The 19,357-nt window shown below is 36.3% G+C and overlaps 1 protein-coding gene across 1 annotated transcript in view; it reads right to left on the bottom strand.

Moving 5' to 3' along the window:
• Positions 1–222: 222 nt before the first annotated feature.
• The window catches only part of cemip (cell migration inducing hyaluronidase 1), a 127,460-nt gene continuing 108,325 nt past the window's right edge, over positions 223–19,357 (bottom strand). The window contains exons 15-29 of the mRNA XM_082154197.1: positions 17,217–17,286; positions 16,909–17,037; positions 15,809–15,894; positions 15,370–15,501; positions 14,486–14,521; positions 14,039–14,194; positions 11,821–12,001; positions 10,533–10,748; positions 10,024–10,235; positions 7,905–8,090; positions 6,239–6,443; positions 5,060–5,149; positions 4,578–4,735; positions 3,819–3,919; positions 223–1,574 (exon numbers count right to left, since the gene is read on the bottom strand). Coding sequence (XP_082010323.1) covers positions 1,447–1,574; positions 3,819–3,919; positions 4,578–4,735; positions 5,060–5,149; positions 6,239–6,443; positions 7,905–8,090; positions 10,024–10,235; positions 10,533–10,748; positions 11,821–12,001; positions 14,039–14,194; positions 14,486–14,521; positions 15,370–15,501; positions 15,809–15,894; positions 16,909–17,037; positions 17,217–17,286 — 2,086 coding nt within the window. The 3' untranslated portion in view covers positions 223–1,446. The remainder of the gene's footprint in view (positions 1,575–3,818; positions 3,920–4,577; positions 4,736–5,059; positions 5,150–6,238; positions 6,444–7,904; positions 8,091–10,023; positions 10,236–10,532; positions 10,749–11,820; positions 12,002–14,038; positions 14,195–14,485; positions 14,522–15,369; positions 15,502–15,808; positions 15,895–16,908; positions 17,038–17,216; positions 17,287–19,357) is intronic.

Here is a 19,357-nt window from a genome sequence, read left to right as displayed (position 1 = left end):
GGGTTATAGTGTCAGCTGAGCTGGAGACACATTCCAGCATCACTTTGTGTTGATAGGAATATAGCAACATCAATGCATGAAATTATATATATATATATATATATATATATATATATATATATATATATATATATATATATATATATATATATATATAATAAAGCCAACATGGTTTTACCTTTTACTACACACACACACACAAACATAGCATCACTCCAAAGATGTGAGGAAAAATTTATTTCTGTACAAAAGTCTTTACATTTTTATCTAAAGTAATACATTTTTTTTCTTGGCAATCATTCACATTTACATCACATCCATATACAACTTAAAGTTAATGTAATGTATATTTGAATTATACACTAAAGTGAAAATTTTACTTAAAGGTTTAGTTTTTTTACAGAGAGGACAGAATTACATTACAACTTAAAAGTCCCTTGAAAGATGTCCCTTCTGGATTTGCGTAATAGTGCCTGTACAATAAATAAGTATAAAATATATCTCTGTTATCAATCAGGCTTTTTTTTTTTTTTTTTTAGAAACACACAAAACATACAAAAACACTAACAAATTACAATCTCCGAAAAAAGACCAGCTATTTCGGCAAAGGGACACTGTCGTACTTCTTGCCAAATGGAAGAAAAGCCAATTCATCACAGATTTGATCATTTTATGATAGACTGACATCTACTAATGGTCAGATTCAAATCCATTCTTGACTGTTGGATTTAAAGGAACAGTTCACTAGAAAATGAGAATTTACTCTCAGGTTGTCTCAAATTTGTATTGTTATTTTCGGGTTTCCATGGGGCATTTTTAATGCACAGGAGAACCAATACCACTTATCGCATACAAATATTTACTTAAATAATTACTTCAGAAGAAGTGAAATATTGGCGTATTGGCTGGTTTTATAGTGCTTTTGGTCATACGCTTAAAGTTTTTTTGTTCCATCAAACGACACGATTCGTAAATTAAATGAGTGAAATTTTCATTTTAGGGTGACCTGTTCCATTTTTTGCTGGCTCTCTTGTTCATCACAAACGAAACCAACTCTTGTGCGTGACAATTAAAATGAGGAAACCCCACAACATTTAAAATCTGAAACATCTTTTTCTACATATTTAGAAAAAACATACATTGTAACATGAAGGCAAACATCACCGAGAGGGTCGAAAACAAGGAATGTTGAGTTTGTTTTTAGTTTGTTTTTTTTTTTCTTGTTTTTTCTCCCGTTGAAAATCAAGTATAATCAACCGACGACACAATCCAAAAATCACATTGTCAAATCCACGTTGTCACATATAATGGAATCTGCTTGGAGGGGTTACTAGGTAACATAAACACATGCTCGGTTCTGATTGGTGGTTTGGGTTCAGTAGTCCTGGCGAAGCTGGCAGTGGTGCTACTGCGAGTCTGAGATGTCCTGCTGTGTGCCGCTCTTCTTCATAGCTTCATCATCTTAATCACAGGGATGGGCAGCACTTGGTGGAGTTTGGCCCGCTCTTCGTCAACACTCATCCTCACCCAGTCTGGCCGGAAGGAGCCTTTGAAGCCCACAAAGGCAAGTTTATCTGGTGGAGAGAAAAAAACGTCGCAATTTTTTTTTTTAGACATGGCCAGTTTGAGTTTTTACTACAGGTATATGCACTTTAACATTTTCCAAACTTAATTATATGGTCTTCAATCTTGTGGTAATTATAAAAAGAGAGTTAAAATATTTGATTATGATTGGTCAAACGCAACATTTTACAGGCCAATTTTGTTGTATAATGAGGCTATTACTTTATGATTGACTGTCATCCCTGGCAACATATCCTACCGTTCAAAAGCTTGGGGTCGGTACGATTTTTAAAATGTTTTCAAAAAGTCTTAAAAAACATTATGCTCACCAAGGCTGCACTTATTTATAAAATACAAAATACAATAAAACATTAATAAAGTAAAATATTTTTAGTTTTCTGTTTGAATATATTTTAACATGTTATTTATTTCTGTGATGCTTTACTCCAGTCTTCAGTGTCACATGATCCTTCAGAAATCATTCTAATATGATGATTTGCTGCTCAAGAAACATTTCTTATTATTATCAATGTTGAAAACAGGTGTGCTGCTTAATATATTTTTTAGGGCTGTCAAAAGATTAATCGCGATTAATCGCATCCAAAATAAAAGTTTGTGTTTACATAATATATGTGTGTGTACTGTGTATAATTAAATTTGTATATATAAATACACACACATGCTTGTATATATTTAAGAAAAATGTGTCATTTATATATAAAAAAATTATATTTATATATAATATAAATTATATATAAATATATACAGTATATGTATGCAAATATTTCTTAAATACATGCATGTGTGTGTATTTATATATACAAAATAATTATACACAGTACACACACATATATTATGTAAACACAAACTTTTATTTTGGATGCGATTAATCGCGATTAATCTTTTGACAGCCCTAATATTTTTTAGTGAATAGAAAGTTCAAACGAACTGCATTTATTTGAAATAGAAATAATTTGTAACATTATAAATGTCTTTACTGTAACTTTTGATAAATTTAATGTGTCCTTGCTGAATAAAAATCTTACGAAATGGTAGGGTAGCTGTGTTGTTTCATGTTTGAAATAAATGTCAAATTAATATGTCATGTCTATTTGTTTATTTATCTATTTATTTAGTATCCATGAAATAAACAGGAGTAGAGTCAGATGATCATTATAACAGAATCTTGTGTTTTTCATTTTTATTCCTTTAGTATTTCAAAACAGACTCTGCATGCCTGTGAAATATGTTCACGAAACGAGCCGCTGGGAAGGAGTTGGAATGTAAATTGAAGGGGCTTCGCCTGCTGAAATGACAATTCGACATGATAAATATAATATGTGAAGGGAGGGTCGAGAGGAAGGACCCTGCTGCTCTGGTATGTATGTGTGTGTGTGTGTGTGTGTGTGTGTCTAGCCCAGAAAATAGCCTCTCTTCACAGAAGCTGACTGCTTTTTCTTTCATTGTCTGAGGGCTTCACTTTTTCGGTTGAAATTTACCATAAAGAATCCCAAATACCACTGGGATAAAACTCTATAGCCAAAAATTAGCGTGAACCAGTATCTGAGACACTTTGTTCAAAAGTTTAGGATCAATCATTTTAAAAGTCTTTAAAAGAAGTCTCTTCTGCTCACCGAGACTGCATTTATTTGATCAAAAATAGTTACAAAAAAAGTAATATTGTTACAATTTAGAATAACTTTTTTTTTCTATTTTAATCTATTTTAAAGTCACCATGAAATCAAATTGATAAATCTTATTTGATGGAATATTGCAGTATTTAGTATAAATGATTTATCCATGCACATCATTATTTTTGCTTAAATGCATGTGTCCTGTAATCTTTTATCAAAATAACTTAAGAACTCAGTGACATCACTTCTCTTCTCTGATGATGTGGCGTAGGGCGGGAGAATCTGTCACTCAGATGAGATCAACCAATAGCAAACCACAACCATCCAATCAATTCCCAATGAAGTCCCGCCCTACATATTTTCTTGTTCCAGAAGGAGTTTCACTTGGATATACAGTATGTCACTATAGGGAAGAGTAAAGACTCTCACAACTTCAATTTCATGCCTTTTTCACTGTGACTTTTGATCAATTTAATTCAGCCTTGATGAATATAAACTATTAATTTCTTAAAAAAAAAAAAAACTGTATATATATATATATATATATAAATAATGTGAATGCCTTTATGCACTCAAACTGTGGCGCGTCTACCTCAAAACTGAATGTGTGAATCTTATTACCTTTCAACTTCACTGTCTGATCGGCTCCGAGTGTCTCGAGGATTTTGGTCCATGGCCCTCTGGTGACCAGCTTCCCTTTAGAGGTGATCAAAACCACTGACCTGCAAGTGCAAAAAATGAGTTCCTATCAGACACAGCAGTTCAACTGAGGAACAAATCAAATAGAGACATTAAAGAATAGTTCTTTGAACAAATACATCCTCTGAACTGGTCCCTAAAATCAAATTTCACTTCTTTTACTTTACCTTCAGACAAAACTTGTGAAATCATAGTTTAGTTTTTTTTCACATTTTTCAGTGACTGCCCAAGCTACATTTCAAGGCCGTTGAAGCATGTGCAACATGCAATTTATCTCTCCCTACATGAATGTGTGATCATTTCCAGTTCAGTGCTTTTCTGTGAGAATCCAAACACATCAACAGTGCAGAACTTCACAGCGCCGTGGATAGCGCCGTGTGCAGCACAAAAGTCTGTGTGATTAACTTGAATTCAACACATTGAAGCCCTACAGGAAGTCAAACATCTCAGATGGCTTCACACTTAGCTGATAATGAGGTGCTTTATATAAAATGCTTCTTTAAAAATTGAAAGAAAAAAAGAGCATTTTTGACTCGGCAACAACTGTTTTTGATTAATTTACACAGGTAGGCTAACGCTGGTTTTAATGATACAGCATAGTCATTTAAAAAAGCATAACATTTCATCCCATGTGCATTTTGATTTTGAATGTTCATGCATATGTTTTTCTGTAAGTCTTACTCGTCTTTGAGGTTGTTGATGTAGTTTTGTAGCTGAGCTGGAATTCCCATCAGTATGGAGTTCCTAAAGCCTTTAGACTCCAGGATTTTACCGCTGTGGCCGTCGATCACAGTCACATGCACTCCGTCTTCTGATTGGTAGATCTTCTTGCCATTCACCTACAGAAAAAATAACTTTATTTTCATTTGTTTTGAACTTTTTCCTTTATCATTTTGTCCAGTCTGTCTCATAAGATTCTTTTTTGCTATATTGACGAAAACAAAATGTATGGAAATAACAGCTAGCATCTTTATTCTTGTTATATTTTTAGATTTGAGTTGAAAATAAGTTATTATAAACACCAATGGACAATTAAGGCAAGTTGTGTCTACAGGGTTTAGGCAGGCTAACTAGTAAATAAGAACTGATTTAAAAGATTTGACTCAGTTCTTTGTAAAACTCAAAGCTTGATAAAGTAAAGACACATTATTAAGAGTTTGTACCTCTGTGTAGGCGAAGTACTCTTTGATGTGGAAGAAGCGTGTGAAATATGACTCTAGTTTGACTTCAAGGAAGTGCTCCGTTGCACTAGGCTATAAAGAAAACAGGGAAATGTGATTACAATAATTTTATATTTTATGATAATACTTTCTTGCTTGATATTTGTACTTAAAACATGCATAAGAATTCCTGAACATATGATAAACTTTAACTGCCATTATGAATATACTGTGTTCTGTTCAGCTCAGAATATCAGATGTTCTCATTTTCTGCTTGCAAAATGTAACATAATGGCACTTCAACTCCAACAGTGCCGAAAGGTGAAATTATGTCACACAAACATACACAGAGATGTGTATATATATATATATATTTGCTAAAATGTATGTATGTTTTTCATAGCAAATAACAGAAAATAATTAAATATATAAATTTATTGATAGCAAATTGACAGAATTATATATATATATACACACTAAAATGTATGTATTTCATAGCAAATAACAGAAAATAATTAAATATATAAATGTACTGATATTGATATATATATAGATATATGTAATTTGCTATTAATAAAATTCTATATCTATAACTATATATATATCTATAATATATATATATATATAAATAATTTAAACATATTTTTTTTATATATACTGTGTACACCTCTTTTATTTCTTTATTTATTCTTTCCTTTATTAGTTATATTTTAATATGTATTATACCCATATTTCTATCTATATCTCTAGATATTTTGCGTTTCCCTGAGAAACTTTGTGTTCTTTGCAAACAAAAGCGAAAGCAATGGATTTTTTTTCTCCCATCTCATATTATTCCGTCACCATGTCCCTTTAGGGGCTGCGTATTATGGTTAAGTAAATAAATGCGTCATATGATAATAAAACCTGTTCAGAAAAAGTTAAACACATAAATGATCCTGCTGATAACAGCAGAACAAATGCTATAGCACCGTATATCATTCATCCTGCATCGTTTGATTGCCAGGAGAAAACTAAACACCTGCAAAACTAACAAAAGCTATTTTGTTTCTTTATACATCATCTTCAGTCAGAGCATCGAGCAAGTTTGAGAAACCCAGCTGGAACATCTCACATCCGACTCGCAGCATTACACTAGACTTCAAACACAGAAGCTTTCAAAAGTCAAAACCGTCTCCTCACCAGTCTTGAGCGAGGCAGTTTTTTGGGCATAGGCACATCTACGACGGGCATCTCTGCGTATTTGGGGTAGGCTTCAGCCATGCAGTCACTGGGGCCGCTGCCGGGGGGAATCTCCGCTTTGATCTTCACTCTTTCACAACCCTTCACCGAGCAGAACGCAAAATCTTCCTTCTCATTGTGCGCTTTGATTTTAAGGAAGAGCAGCCTGCAGGGATGACGGCAGACAAACACCAGAGATCAGCACACCAACAGGAATGACAGTGTCATGAGTTTGGAAGCTGAGACACTTTTAAAATGACATCAAAACTTATAATAATAATTGACAAAACTGTAGCGTTTAGCATCCAGCCTCCTGGGTAATTTCAGAGCAGTTCCAATTGAGTGATATTAATCATTCCTACAATTTAATTATGCTTCATTAGCAAAGGAAGACTGACATCGCTAAATTGAGAACAGCTATATTTTCGTCCTCTATCAAAACACAGATGTCTTATAATTACTACTACTTTGTTCAGTATGATTTTCTATTAGAGCTGTCAATAGAAAAACGCACACATTTAATTTAATATGTTATACGTCAATTTTTTTTAAACACCATTAACATATTTATTCACATTATAATGAATTCATTCTGTTCTGTGATTTTTAAAAACTGATTGAAACATTAAGAGTTGTTTGGAAGTGATCAGTTCTAAGTCTTCTAATATTAAAAAATCTTACCCTTATTTCACCGTGGTGAAAATCAAGCTTTTAATGTTGTTTATATGTCTATGTGGTGTTTTTAATATGCTTTAAGACAAACCATGTGCAAATTCATAAATCAACACCATTGCTGAGTATTTTCTCCTTAAAACTGCAGTGAACAAAAGACAGTCTCAAAAACACGGTTTGAAACCGCTGTTTCTGACGTCACAAACTACCTTGTAACCAATCACGTCAACGTGTGATCGTCAACGAGCGGATCCCTGAGCTGGTGTGAGTGAGTGGAGGCGGGGCTAATTTGCATATTCATAGAACTGCGTATACTAAATGAGGCAAGGGTGTAGAGTTACATTCAAGCTATTTTAAGGCATGAAGACGTTTCTTTGAAGGAAAAAACTTTTAAATATGTCAAATACAATGAGTTAAGGGATAAAATTACTGACTACAGGGGGACTTGAATGATTCCACACTATTGACTAGTGCATATATATATATAAAATGAAATAAAGAAATTAAAATTATAATAATAATAATACTTAAATTAATAATAATGTAAATATTAATATAAATAACAATGATCTATTAAACTGATAAGCTTGGAGCTGCTGGGAGTTCAAAACTATATATTAATATTAAATGAAATTGATTATTTTTAGTTATTTGTATACTGATTTAATTAATTAGTATAGCATTTAGTGACCTAGCACATAGTGCACATGATGCGCCAACACTGAGTCTGAGTCGTGTCATTTTGCTGATCCTGTTCCCTTACTTCTCTGCATCATTTCTTGTCTTCTCTCAACTATTATTTTCATTAAAATAAGCAAAAAGGCTATTTCTATTATGACATCTATTTGCATTCACTACCACCAGACCTGAAGTTGCATTCTGGAGTGCAGAGAGTGTGTCGTACAGGGACTATATAAACCCAGTATGTGGAGACTGAGAGCACATCTGCTCTTACCCAGTGTCCTCCTCCCAGTAATAATATCCTCTTGTCTGGTGAGAGTCGCCCATCTTTTCTCTCACAGTGGTCCTCATGAACACCCCAGTCTTCCTCGTCTCTTTGGTTAGGCGGTTGTGGATGTCGGAGATTATGGTGAACACTGTGCCTTTTGGATAGCAGATGCCCATATTTATCCAGTCATTTCTGTAAAAGAAGCAACAATACTGGTGAAAATGAATAAAGCACGGTAACTGTAGTTTGACAGATATGTGGTAGTGTATTTTAGTATTTTCATCAATCACTAGGGGGCACCATAGTCCTGGTTCCAAGGGTCTGGTTTCGTTGGAGAGCAAGATGATGTGCATTTCATTTAGTGAATATGTGACACTGGACCACAAAACCAGTCACATGGGTCAATTTTTTTAAATTGAGAGATTTATACATCATCTGAAAGCTGAATAAATAAGCTTCCCAGTGATGTATGGTGAATATGTATAGGGTAATATTTGACCGAGATACAGCTATTTGAAAATCTGGAATCTGAGGGTGCAAACAAATCGAAACATTGAGAAAATCTCCTTTAAAGTTGTCCATTTCTGTTCATGATTGTGCTGCATTCACTCACAAAAATAAATGTTTTATATATTTACGGTAGGAAATTGACTAAATATCTTCATGGAACATGATCTTTACTTAATATCCTAATGATTTTTGGCATAAAAGAAAAATCTATAATTTTGACCCATACAATGTATTGTTAGCTATTGCCACAAATATACCCGTGCGACTTGTGACTGGTTTTGTGATCCAGGGTCACGACTCACATATAATTTATAATCACTGTTACGAATGTTGCTATTTTAATCTATAAATGTGAATAACATAAATGTGTGCAGATCTCTCTCTTTAATGTAATTTTTTTAAATCTTCGTACTCGTATCTGTTCATGAGGTACTGGATGTGAGTGCATCCCTTATTTAAAAAGTTTAATTATTAATGTAAATATCATCAAAACAAAATGCAGCATGCTTGCATGCAGCTCTTAATTGTTCCTTAAATAAGTAAAAATTGCTTGATGTTCTCACAAGTCATTTCAAGACAAATAGACGAAAAGCTGAACAAAGAAACTAATTACAAATCAAGATATAAATGATGATACAAAGAGACAAATTAAGTAAACAGTGCTTGAAATAGTCAAGTAAACATAAAAAATTTGACTAATGCTGATGGAATCACATCCACCATCAATTATTTTGATTACTGTCAAAGACTTATAATATGATACATTAATAGTGATGCTGTTGGAGTTTGACTGACAGTAAATAATTAAAATCAGCTGTCCAGTTTCTTTTTTTCTATTGGCCTAAATTTGTGTTCATGTTTGAAGAGGGCAATTCTAGAGGGCTTTTTACAGCTATTAAAGTTATCCGAAGAGCAGTGAGTGATTTCCTCGGTTTCTTGTTAATATTGTGGTTTAATTATAATTTATGACACAGTGACTAGTCTATTAGGCTGCATTTACACATGAAGGACTAAAGAACCAGATGAAAAAAAAAATTGGCTGGCATCCGAAGCACTCCACCCATCTGCAATTGGTTGGGCAAAGAGAATGTCCAGCCCCCAAACCCACTCCATTGGTTGAGCAAATGTTGCTGTTGGTCTGGTCGGAATGTTGTGAACTAGCTTTCTTATAGTTGTCTCTGCATATAGGGTTGCTATAAGAAGCACACATTGTGTTTTCATGTTTTTTTTGTGGACTTTCCATAGACATAATGATTATTATACTGTACAAACTGTATATTCTATCCCCTTACACTAACACTACTGAAGGGGGTGGATTCTGGAATGCACTGCTGCTTCAATATAAATGCAATGAGTGATTATAATCAAGGTATAAATCAATATGTTTCCTTCTAAATATCAAATGAGTTGAATGACTTCTTTGGAGATTTTACTTTGTTTTAGAAGTTACCAGTGTGATTAATGAAATGTTCTTTTCATGTATTCTTTAATGTCTGTATCTTTCAAACATCTGGTCCTTGGGTCCTAAACTGTTACCCCTAACACTACCCATAAACCTACCCATCACAGAAAACTTTCTGCATTGCATAGTTGATGGAGTTGATCAGTCACTGACCTCTTGAAGTTAATGAGCCAGACAGTGACCTCAGCAGGAGCCGCTTGGTCCCAGTGCATGGTGTATCCTTTTCCCAGTGTGACTACGGGCTGAAACTGCTGGTAATGGTTCCTCTTTCCCAGAGCACCAACCAGCTCCAGAGGTTTGTCTGGATACTCATCCTTCACCATCTTCATGTTAAGGTTGGCTGGGTTTCGGGTCTGGACGTAAATCTGGAGGGGGGGCAGAATATTTTGCACGGTACTTGAAAAAGCGCTTCAGTGTTTGACAGATTTGACAGACTGATTGCCTTTCTCTCTGAAAGCGAATTTCAAAGAAGGCTAAATAACAAGGTGTCTGGTTTTGTCGTTTCTTGGAATGTACCAAACAAACAAGGTGCTGCTCGGGAAACATCGCTGTTTGCGTGTAGATGCTTGTGTACCAACTGCCCGAATGAAGGCTGTTGACACTAAACATTGGACTGTTTTGGGAGTAACGGGAGGGTGTGGATGGCTCTGGGTTGGACTCACCTGGGCGTAGTGCCCACTGCAGATGGCAGCTCTCCAGTCGGGGATGTCAATGCAGTCGGGGTGTCTCAGGAGCCAGTTGTCCTCTTTGACTAGGAAAGCGCCTGGGTATTCGCTAACCGAACCATCGATGTCATGGAAAATGGTTGTCTTGTCGCCATCCATCTCCATCTTGTTAAACCAGGGACCCGGTTCACCAAAGAATACACGTGAGGTGATCTAGAGCCACAATCGGAGACAAGGGAAATTAGGATACCATTTATTACTGTCTTTATTTCCAAAATTATTATTTTTTTATTAAGCCAACAATGCATGATCCTTCAGAAATCATTCTAATATGCTGATTTGCTGCACAAGAATCATTTCTTACAATTATCAATATGTATATTTCTGTGGATAACATACTTTTTTTTAGGATTCTTTGATGAATAGAAAGTTAAAAATAACAGCATTTATTTGAAACAGAAATCTTTTGTAACATTATAAATGTCCTTACAATCAATTTAATGCATCCTTGCTAAATAAAAGTATAAATAATATAATAAAATAAATCTTACTGACCCCCATATTTTGGTATTGTATAGTAGATAACCTTGTATATTAAACAACCACATGGTAATGCTTATTTCTGCATATTCTGGTTAATTAAACACCACAAAAGATCAACAAAAAGTTAAATAATATTATCTATTAATATTTATGACTCTAAATACTGATCGGATGTGCCATGTTCAATGCCGTTACTAAATATGTATCCTCACATCAGTGGATGCACAACTGTTAAATTCTTTATTACTGTTGCAACATGCAACTTAACACTGTTACATTTCAGTTAGTTCTTTTATGCCTTGCCTTGTTTGGCTTTTTTTCTTTTCTTCCATGTTTCTAAGTTATTTTCACAAATATATACGCAAATATATCATCATAAACAATGATCGACATTTCTACAGTCGTACAGTAGGCCTATGTACCGCCACACAATCCTAATCAGATATGTGCTTTAGACCTTGCAGCATAAATGAAGACAATGAAGCCTCATATCTGACTATTGGAAGTGACATGAGGGGGGGAGAGAGGTGATTATAACCAGAGGAAGGACAACCTCTGTCAGCTAGAAGACACTCAGAAATGTTATAATCCTCTTTGACATCCTCCACAAAATCAATCAGAGTTCCAGAAATAGCTCTGAGACGGTGTCCTCGTCCACTTTTATTAAGCAGCACAAAGAGCGCTGACATATATTTTGCCACAAAGGTCCACAGAGATCTGGATGATACCCGACATCGCTTACCGGCACATCATCGAAGGTGATGTCAGTGACGTTGTTGTTCGGGCAGCTCTGCCAGGAGTTGTTCAGGCGGAAACCAAAAGCGCTTGTGTGGCGTCCGTCAAGAGCTATGAATTTTCGGAAAGTGCAGTTCTGGACGTTGATCGGCCCGTCGTAGATTTGCATTCCACGAATAGGGAAGTCCCTGCAGGGCAGAGGGGCAATGACATCGCTGAACTGGTTTGCACTCATCAAATAACACCCATGATGGGACATTTGGTCAGTGTAATGCAATGGACAGAGAAAAACATTTACAAAATCAACCGAAATGATATTTTCTGAGAAACTAGTTGTACTAAATAGAATAACAATACAATATTATGTTTGCCTTGTCTTGAGAAAAACCTTGAGATAACTTGATTGAGAATGTTGTTTATTACTATTACATTTAAACAAGACGGAAAAAAACGAATGCATTACTTGGAAACAGTCGGAATTAAGGAATAAAGCGGACTGCTTTTCCTCTTACTTCTTTCTTCCTCATTTTGAACAGCTACAACTTTCTGTCCGAGTGGTAGAAACTCACCAAATACTGCATGCATGAAGGGTCTGAGGTTAATTGCATTTTATGTAATTTTGGGATGTATGGGATGTATGGTTGCCTAGCAACTAGCAGTTACATTTTGAACATTCTAAACGCCCGCCCAGCTGCCCTGTCTGACCTACAGACTTAAAAATGTGCGGTACCCTTCTCATGGGTAACAAATTTGCCCATAAGTTTCTCCCTCTAAAGTTTTTATTATTATTTTTATTCAGTAGAGATTTGTAATATGCCATCTTTGGACAGCCTGAGTAAAGTTTGCAAAATTGAATAGATGCATTTTTTTTTGCAATTGCAATTGCAATTTTGTGACTTTAGTGGTTCAGAAATTCAATCTTGTTTGAAAACAGTCATTGTTTTTGTAATTCAGTTTGATGCCACTAGTGGTGCAGAAATTGCACACTTTACCTTTAAAATGTGGATCCTTTTTACAAACGGCTCTTCTTTAAAAAAACGAATTCAAATGACAATGATGGTTGAAGTGTCCAATTAAAGTTCTTTCTAAAAGAAGAATGCTAAAGTTTGAAGAACGCACCTGACACTTGGACAGTTTTCAAAGGGAGAGATAGAGATAGAAGAGAGAGTTTGGCTCTCGTGGATGCAAGAAAGATGGGATTTGTCAGTGATAAATGTGTTTTATCATTCACTTTTTGAACACATCTATGCAAATCCAGCATTTTCTAAGGGAGCAGCGGACAAGGAATATAAAGTGACGTGTTGAGCTGCAGTATTACATATGAAAGTCAAGCACATGAAATTCTCAAGCCCTGTCAGGTATAAAGAGTCTAGTGATAAATTGCTCTGAGATGTCAGAGAAAACAAAGTAAAACCTGGAACTTTGGATTGTTTTTCCCCCAATTGTAAACACAGAACTCACTAAGCATATTTCATCTTTACAGTTTCCTATACCGGCTGGATTCCACTAATTGTGGCTTGCAGCTATATTTGTTTTCACTATTTGGTTTACTGCAAGTGGGGCAGAAACTACACATGAAATCAAACTTTCTTAATACATATTCATCATCATCATCTTTCAAAGAAAAACAGTGCAAACTATTTTTTTTCGACTGACGTTATGATGTCGTCATATATTTCAACCCATGCCGTTCCCCTATGGAGCGTCCAATCAATTCCTGATGAATAAAATCAAGCCTACATTTATTTTTACTTTAAATATATTGCATATAAATGTCATATAACAGAAGTAAATTAATTGCAAAGATAAAATCATACTGACAACACACTTCAGCCTGCAGACAATTAAAGTTGCTGAACGTTCTATCCCTCTTTTGTATTTTTTTTTATGTGACTATAGATGTTTTAAGAACAATTATTGCAGTTTACCAAGCCTACAAATAGCTGCGATATCTCAAAACACCTAATATCTGAGAACTAATGGGCATATTTTCCGCAAAAATGACTTACAGCACTGTACAGACATTTCTGGGAAAAATGTGGGCATTAATAGGTCAAAGTCAAAACCAAGGTCACAGACATTGTTCTCTTTGAAAGGCCACCAAATTGAACAAATGCTTCTCTGGAAACCTTGGTGCACACTTTCACACCATTCACAACACTTTAAAACAGTGTTTTGTTGTGCAATAGCAAGATAAAGGAAAAACCGATGTTCACAGCACTCACGTTCCTCTCGGTAGAGACCTGCCGAGATGATCGGGGCCACCCGGTCCCCAGGATTGATCATTCAGGTCGTGCATCCCTCTGTTCCCACTCTCTCCCACAAACAAAGAGTTCTTCACCTCTTGACGGGAGCCGTCGTCATCCGGGAATGTTCCGCCGCTATGCAAGAAAAGAAGCACAAAGTCAGAAAAATGCAGTGCGATTCCTCACCTTTTGAGAATAAACATCACATCTTTGCTGCGTTCTCACCAATAAATTACTTTTACATTCCCACAAAAACCTCCTTTACTGCATCTTAAGAAGCCACCCATATAAGGCATTTTCCAATTACAGGCACTATGCCCTGCGCCATAATAAATTCAGCAAATATGAACATTTCATTTTTAGACTGCTGAAATGTGTGCAAAGAAAATAATAGAATAAAGGAAAAATGGTGATTAGTGGGTTTACCTGGCGAGAGTCAGGCCGATTCCATTATCAGCGAACCTGTGTGCAATTAAGATGAAGGGATATGTCAGTGCTGACCACATGCCATGCACACTGCAATAACACTCATCAGATTCTAGAGCGCACACAATCACAACTGACTCGCACGCATGATTGAAGTCATAAGTCTGTGTCAGAGACGCTAAACAGAAGTAGAGTTTATTTGCCTCATCTAAAGCTATTTTACTGAAGCTATGTTGACACAACACACTAAAAAAAAATGGTTCTTCAGGGGTTCTTTGCGGTGGTTAAGGTGCTATATAGCACCACTACCATTTAAAGAACCTGTTAAGCCCAGTTTGGTTCTTCAGCGGTTCTTTAGCGGTTCTTTGGGGTGGTTAATGTGCTATATGGCACCTCTTATGGTTCTACATAGCACCATTTGACAAAGGTAGGTGCTATATGGCACTTAAAGTGGTTCCCCTATGATTACAAGCCAATGAACCACTTTTAGTGCTATTTAGCACCATTTTTGTTTAGAGTGAAGCATATATATATATATATATATATATATATTTTTTTTTTTCAAAATGTAGTGCATTTAAATAATCATTTTTTTAATGAAGGCTTTCAGTGGATGTTGCATTTAGTAAGTGATATTTCATATATGTTGAGGTTTAGTGATTCAGTTTCATCATACAAAAACAGCTGCTCATGTTAAACGTCCCATCTAGATATGATTGATAAAATAAAATAGGCTGTTAAGAAGATGGCCAAATGGCATAATAAAAAATAAAATAAAATAAAATAATAATAGACAGAAGATGGCCACAGTGGCATAACTACCAGTTGGAAACTTAGGATTTTCTGACTTTAGGGCATGCTAATTCAAGAATCAAAATGCTTACTGGCAATCATCCAGCCAAACGTCTCCTCCTCTCAGCCATGCACCATGGTCCTGGTTCTTGTAGGCCACAAAATGGTGGACTAGAGCAGGAACTCTTGGTTTAAAGGGGTCTGCATCCTGGTGTGGGCTGTACCTGCCAAAGAAGGGACACTGGTCCATGCTGGATCTGATGTCTGATTTTGTTAGCTGATGTGCTGGACAGCATGGTGTTTATGGTTGCTAAAGTTATAGCGCACCAGTCATATGTACCATTTCTATAAATCTTTTGTGGGTTTTCAGAGCTTGACAGCCTTAGTTTAATTTTTAATTTTTATTGTTTGAAAAAAGTAGCCATGAGGTGGGTGAGTAAATGACAAAAAAAAATGTATTCCTTTAAAACACCAACGCAGAAGCACCCAAACCCAAAGCTTCAGCAGGAGTGGGAAATTGTAAATGCTAACCTAGCTCCTACAAGGGAGAGGTAGGGTCTCTTGTCCTTCGCATTAGCCTCGGTCGTCTTCACTCCATTGTCAAGGATCATCCCCGCCTACCAAGACACATAAACAGCAAAACATGAAAAACAAGACCTCCTTCATCAGTGCTTTATATAAACCTAACAGATTTGTTGACATCCTGCAGAGTAACATATACCCCAACTCAAATTATATAACCTTTTGCTCACTCTAATAGGATTACCATGCAGATTTTATGAGCACATGTTAATTTAGAGACTATTTGCCATATTTGTACTTTTACAAATTAATTCATCACACTAATGAAGGCAAATACGTGAAGAAAATACACAATCCAATACACACACTTTCCCTTACACACTATCAGCATTGATAATAATCAGCATATTAGAATGATTTCTGAAGGATCATGATGTGACACTGAAGACTGGAGTAATGATGCTGATAATTCAGCTTTGCATCACAGGAATAGATTACATTTTAAAATATATTCAAATTGAAATTGAAAACTGGGATTTTAAATTGTAATAATAGTTCACAATATTACCATTTTTACTGTATTTCTAATCAAATAAATGCAGCCTTGGTGAGCAGAAGAGACCTTTTTTTCAAAAGGATAAAAAAATGTAAGTCAATATTTCTAAACAAAATTTTTAGAAAACATCAGCTTATTAGCAAAAAACGATTTTTTTCTCACTGTAAAACCTTGCCGTCATAAAGATAAGTTTCCCTGTGCACCGCCATACATTCACTCAGACTGAGGATGGTACTGTGTTTCAGCTCAAAGACACCAAGATTCCCGAACCCTTAAATCATGTTTTATTAAACGGCTAAGTAGCTAGCGGCTCAAAATGAATTATATTTCAATTATGGTGGCCGCACTGAGAATGATGCCATAGATTACCGCAGGAGCGTGAGAGAAAGCGTTCGTCCGCTTCCTTTTTTTGAACAACAAGATCATCAATCTTAGGCATCGGCCTTTTAGTGGTGTATACAGCGGCGCTAGCGGCACCTATATCTCTGGTGCCGTGGCCCACTTTCATTCACAATGACGCGCACCTACAACACATGCACACACACACACTCACCCTGTAATTGGAGTGAGCTCTGTTATTAATGAACAGCCCCATGGGTGTATGTTCGGACTTGCCAGGAGAATACATGCCCTCTGATGGACCGGTGGGGACGTGGTGGAAAATGAACCAGAATCCCGTTTCCTGCAAGGCCACACACACACATGTAAGACAGTGCTAATGGCCGCCCTAATGACACACAGCGGTATATAAAAAACATCCACAGCTAACCAACACATGCCGCTGTATGATCCATCACAAATTAGCATGGTAGGTGGAAAGGCCCCATTAATCAGAGGCATCGCCGTGGTAACGAGACTAACCTCGGATCCGGCCGCGGCACAGTTGATGAGATTGTTATTGGGGTTAGCCATCCAGAAGGTGGAGGTGGCGCTGAGAAAGAGAGAGAGAAAGACACTGATTAGATCTTATTGCTGCCTACTTCTGCAGTCACAAACATAAACAAACACGGCTGACATTTACCACATGTCCATTCTTAACCTCATCTCAAACAGATTATTACTGGCTCTACTGTAACTAATGTGAAAAAAGAGAGATTCATCCTTTTTCTGCTTGTGCCATTTTACTATTGACAGGAAGAAGAAAACAACCTATCTATCTGTCTGTCCGTCCGTCCGTCCGTCCGTCTGTCTATCTATCCATCCATCCATCCATCTACTTATCTATCCATCTATCCAATATTTCAATATGTGTCTTAATCACGTCTGACTAAAGTGATAATATCACAGCATCTATGGCAGTCTCTTCTATGATTTAAGAGCTGTGAAGCTTTAACCTCCCTATTGACTGAATTTAAATCTAAAAGGTGCAATGTTCATGCAATATACAGCGGGGGAAATAAGTATTGAACACGTCATCATTTTTCTCAGTAAATCTATTTCCAAAGGTGCTATTGACATGCAATTTTCACCAGATGTTGGTAACAACCCAAGTAAGCCATACATACAAAGAAACAAACAGCTGGTTCAGTCCCAAATGATGGCCTACAAAAAGGTCTCATTGCCAAGGTGTCACACAAGACACATCTCATGATGGGTAAAAGCAAAGAGCTGTCTCAAGACCTTCGCAACCTAATTGTTGCAAAACATAATGATGGCATTGGTTATAGGCGCCATTCTAAGCTTCTGAATGGTCCAGTGAGCACTTTTGGGGCCATAATATGGAAGTGGAAAGACAATAATTTCACCATAAATTTGCCTCGACCAGTGCTCCTCGCAAGATTTCTGATAGAGGAGTGAAAAGAATAATCAGAAGAGTTGTCCAAGAGCCAACACCAAGTTGTATGGTGTTTTTAGGGTAATGTGCACTGCCATTTCTCCTCCAAATATGGTGTGTATTATGGCATCCAACTCATGTGACCACACTATATTCTCCCAGTATTTCACTGGTTTTTCCAAATGTTGTGCAGCAAACTTTAAATGAGCTTCAACATGCTTTTTTTTTCAGTAATGGAGTCTTGCGTGGTGAGCGTGCATACAGGCCATGGCGGTGGAGTGCATTACTTACTGTTTTCTTTGAGACAACAGTACCTGCTATCTGCAGGTCTTTTTGAAGCTCTCCACAAGTGATCCTTGGCTCTTGGACAACTCTTCTGATTATTCTTTTCACTCCTCTATCAGAAATCTTGCGAGGAGCACTGGTCGAGGCAAATTTATGGTGAAATTATTGTCTTTCCACTTCCGTATTATGGCCCCAAAAGTGCTCACTGGACCATTCAGAAGCTTAGAATGGCGCCTATAACCTATGCCATCATTATGTTTTGCAACAATTAGGTTGCGAAGGTCTTGAGACAGCTCTTTGCTTTTACCCATCATGAGATGTGTCTTGTGTGACACCTTGGCAATGAGACCTTTTTGTAGGCCATCATTTGGGACTGAACCAGCTGTAATTAATTTCCACTGACAGGGGGCTGGATTGCTTTTTAATTACTGTAAGTTTTCAGCAGTTGTCTTGGCTTTCCATGCCTTTTTGCGCCTCCCTTTCTTCATGTGTTCAATACTTTTTCCCTGTGTCATTTCACATTATTACACATAACTTAATTTCTGAACTTATTTTTGTTTGTTTCTTTGTATGCATGGCTTACTTGGGTTGTTACCAACATCTGGTGAAAATGTCATGTCAATAGCACCTTTGGAAATATATTTACTGAGAAAAATGATGACGTGTTCAATACTTATTTCCCCCGCTGTATATGAGAGCAATTTAACGCAATGTAATGCCCCAATGCTTTGGAAGCCTGTTAGTTTCACATGCTGTATGGAACTGGTCAAAATTCTAAATTATGCACAGACAAGGTGTTTGTATGAAGATAAACAGCCGTGTGAAAAAAAAAGGTTGTCAATAAAATTTTTAAGATCTGCAACTACAGATCGTCAAAAATGAAGGATTCAATTCCACAAGTATTCACCTCACCCTAATGCTCAACACTTAACCACACTTCAAA

Source organism: Leuciscus leuciscus (assembly GCF_965113295.1).
Source record: "Leuciscus leuciscus genome assembly, chromosome: 2".
NCBI classification, from domain to species: Eukaryota; Metazoa; Chordata; class Actinopteri; order Cypriniformes; family Leuciscidae; genus Leuciscus; species Leuciscus leuciscus.
Note: the sequence above shows the minus strand (reverse complement) of the source record. Positions and strands in the feature narration are given on the sequence as shown.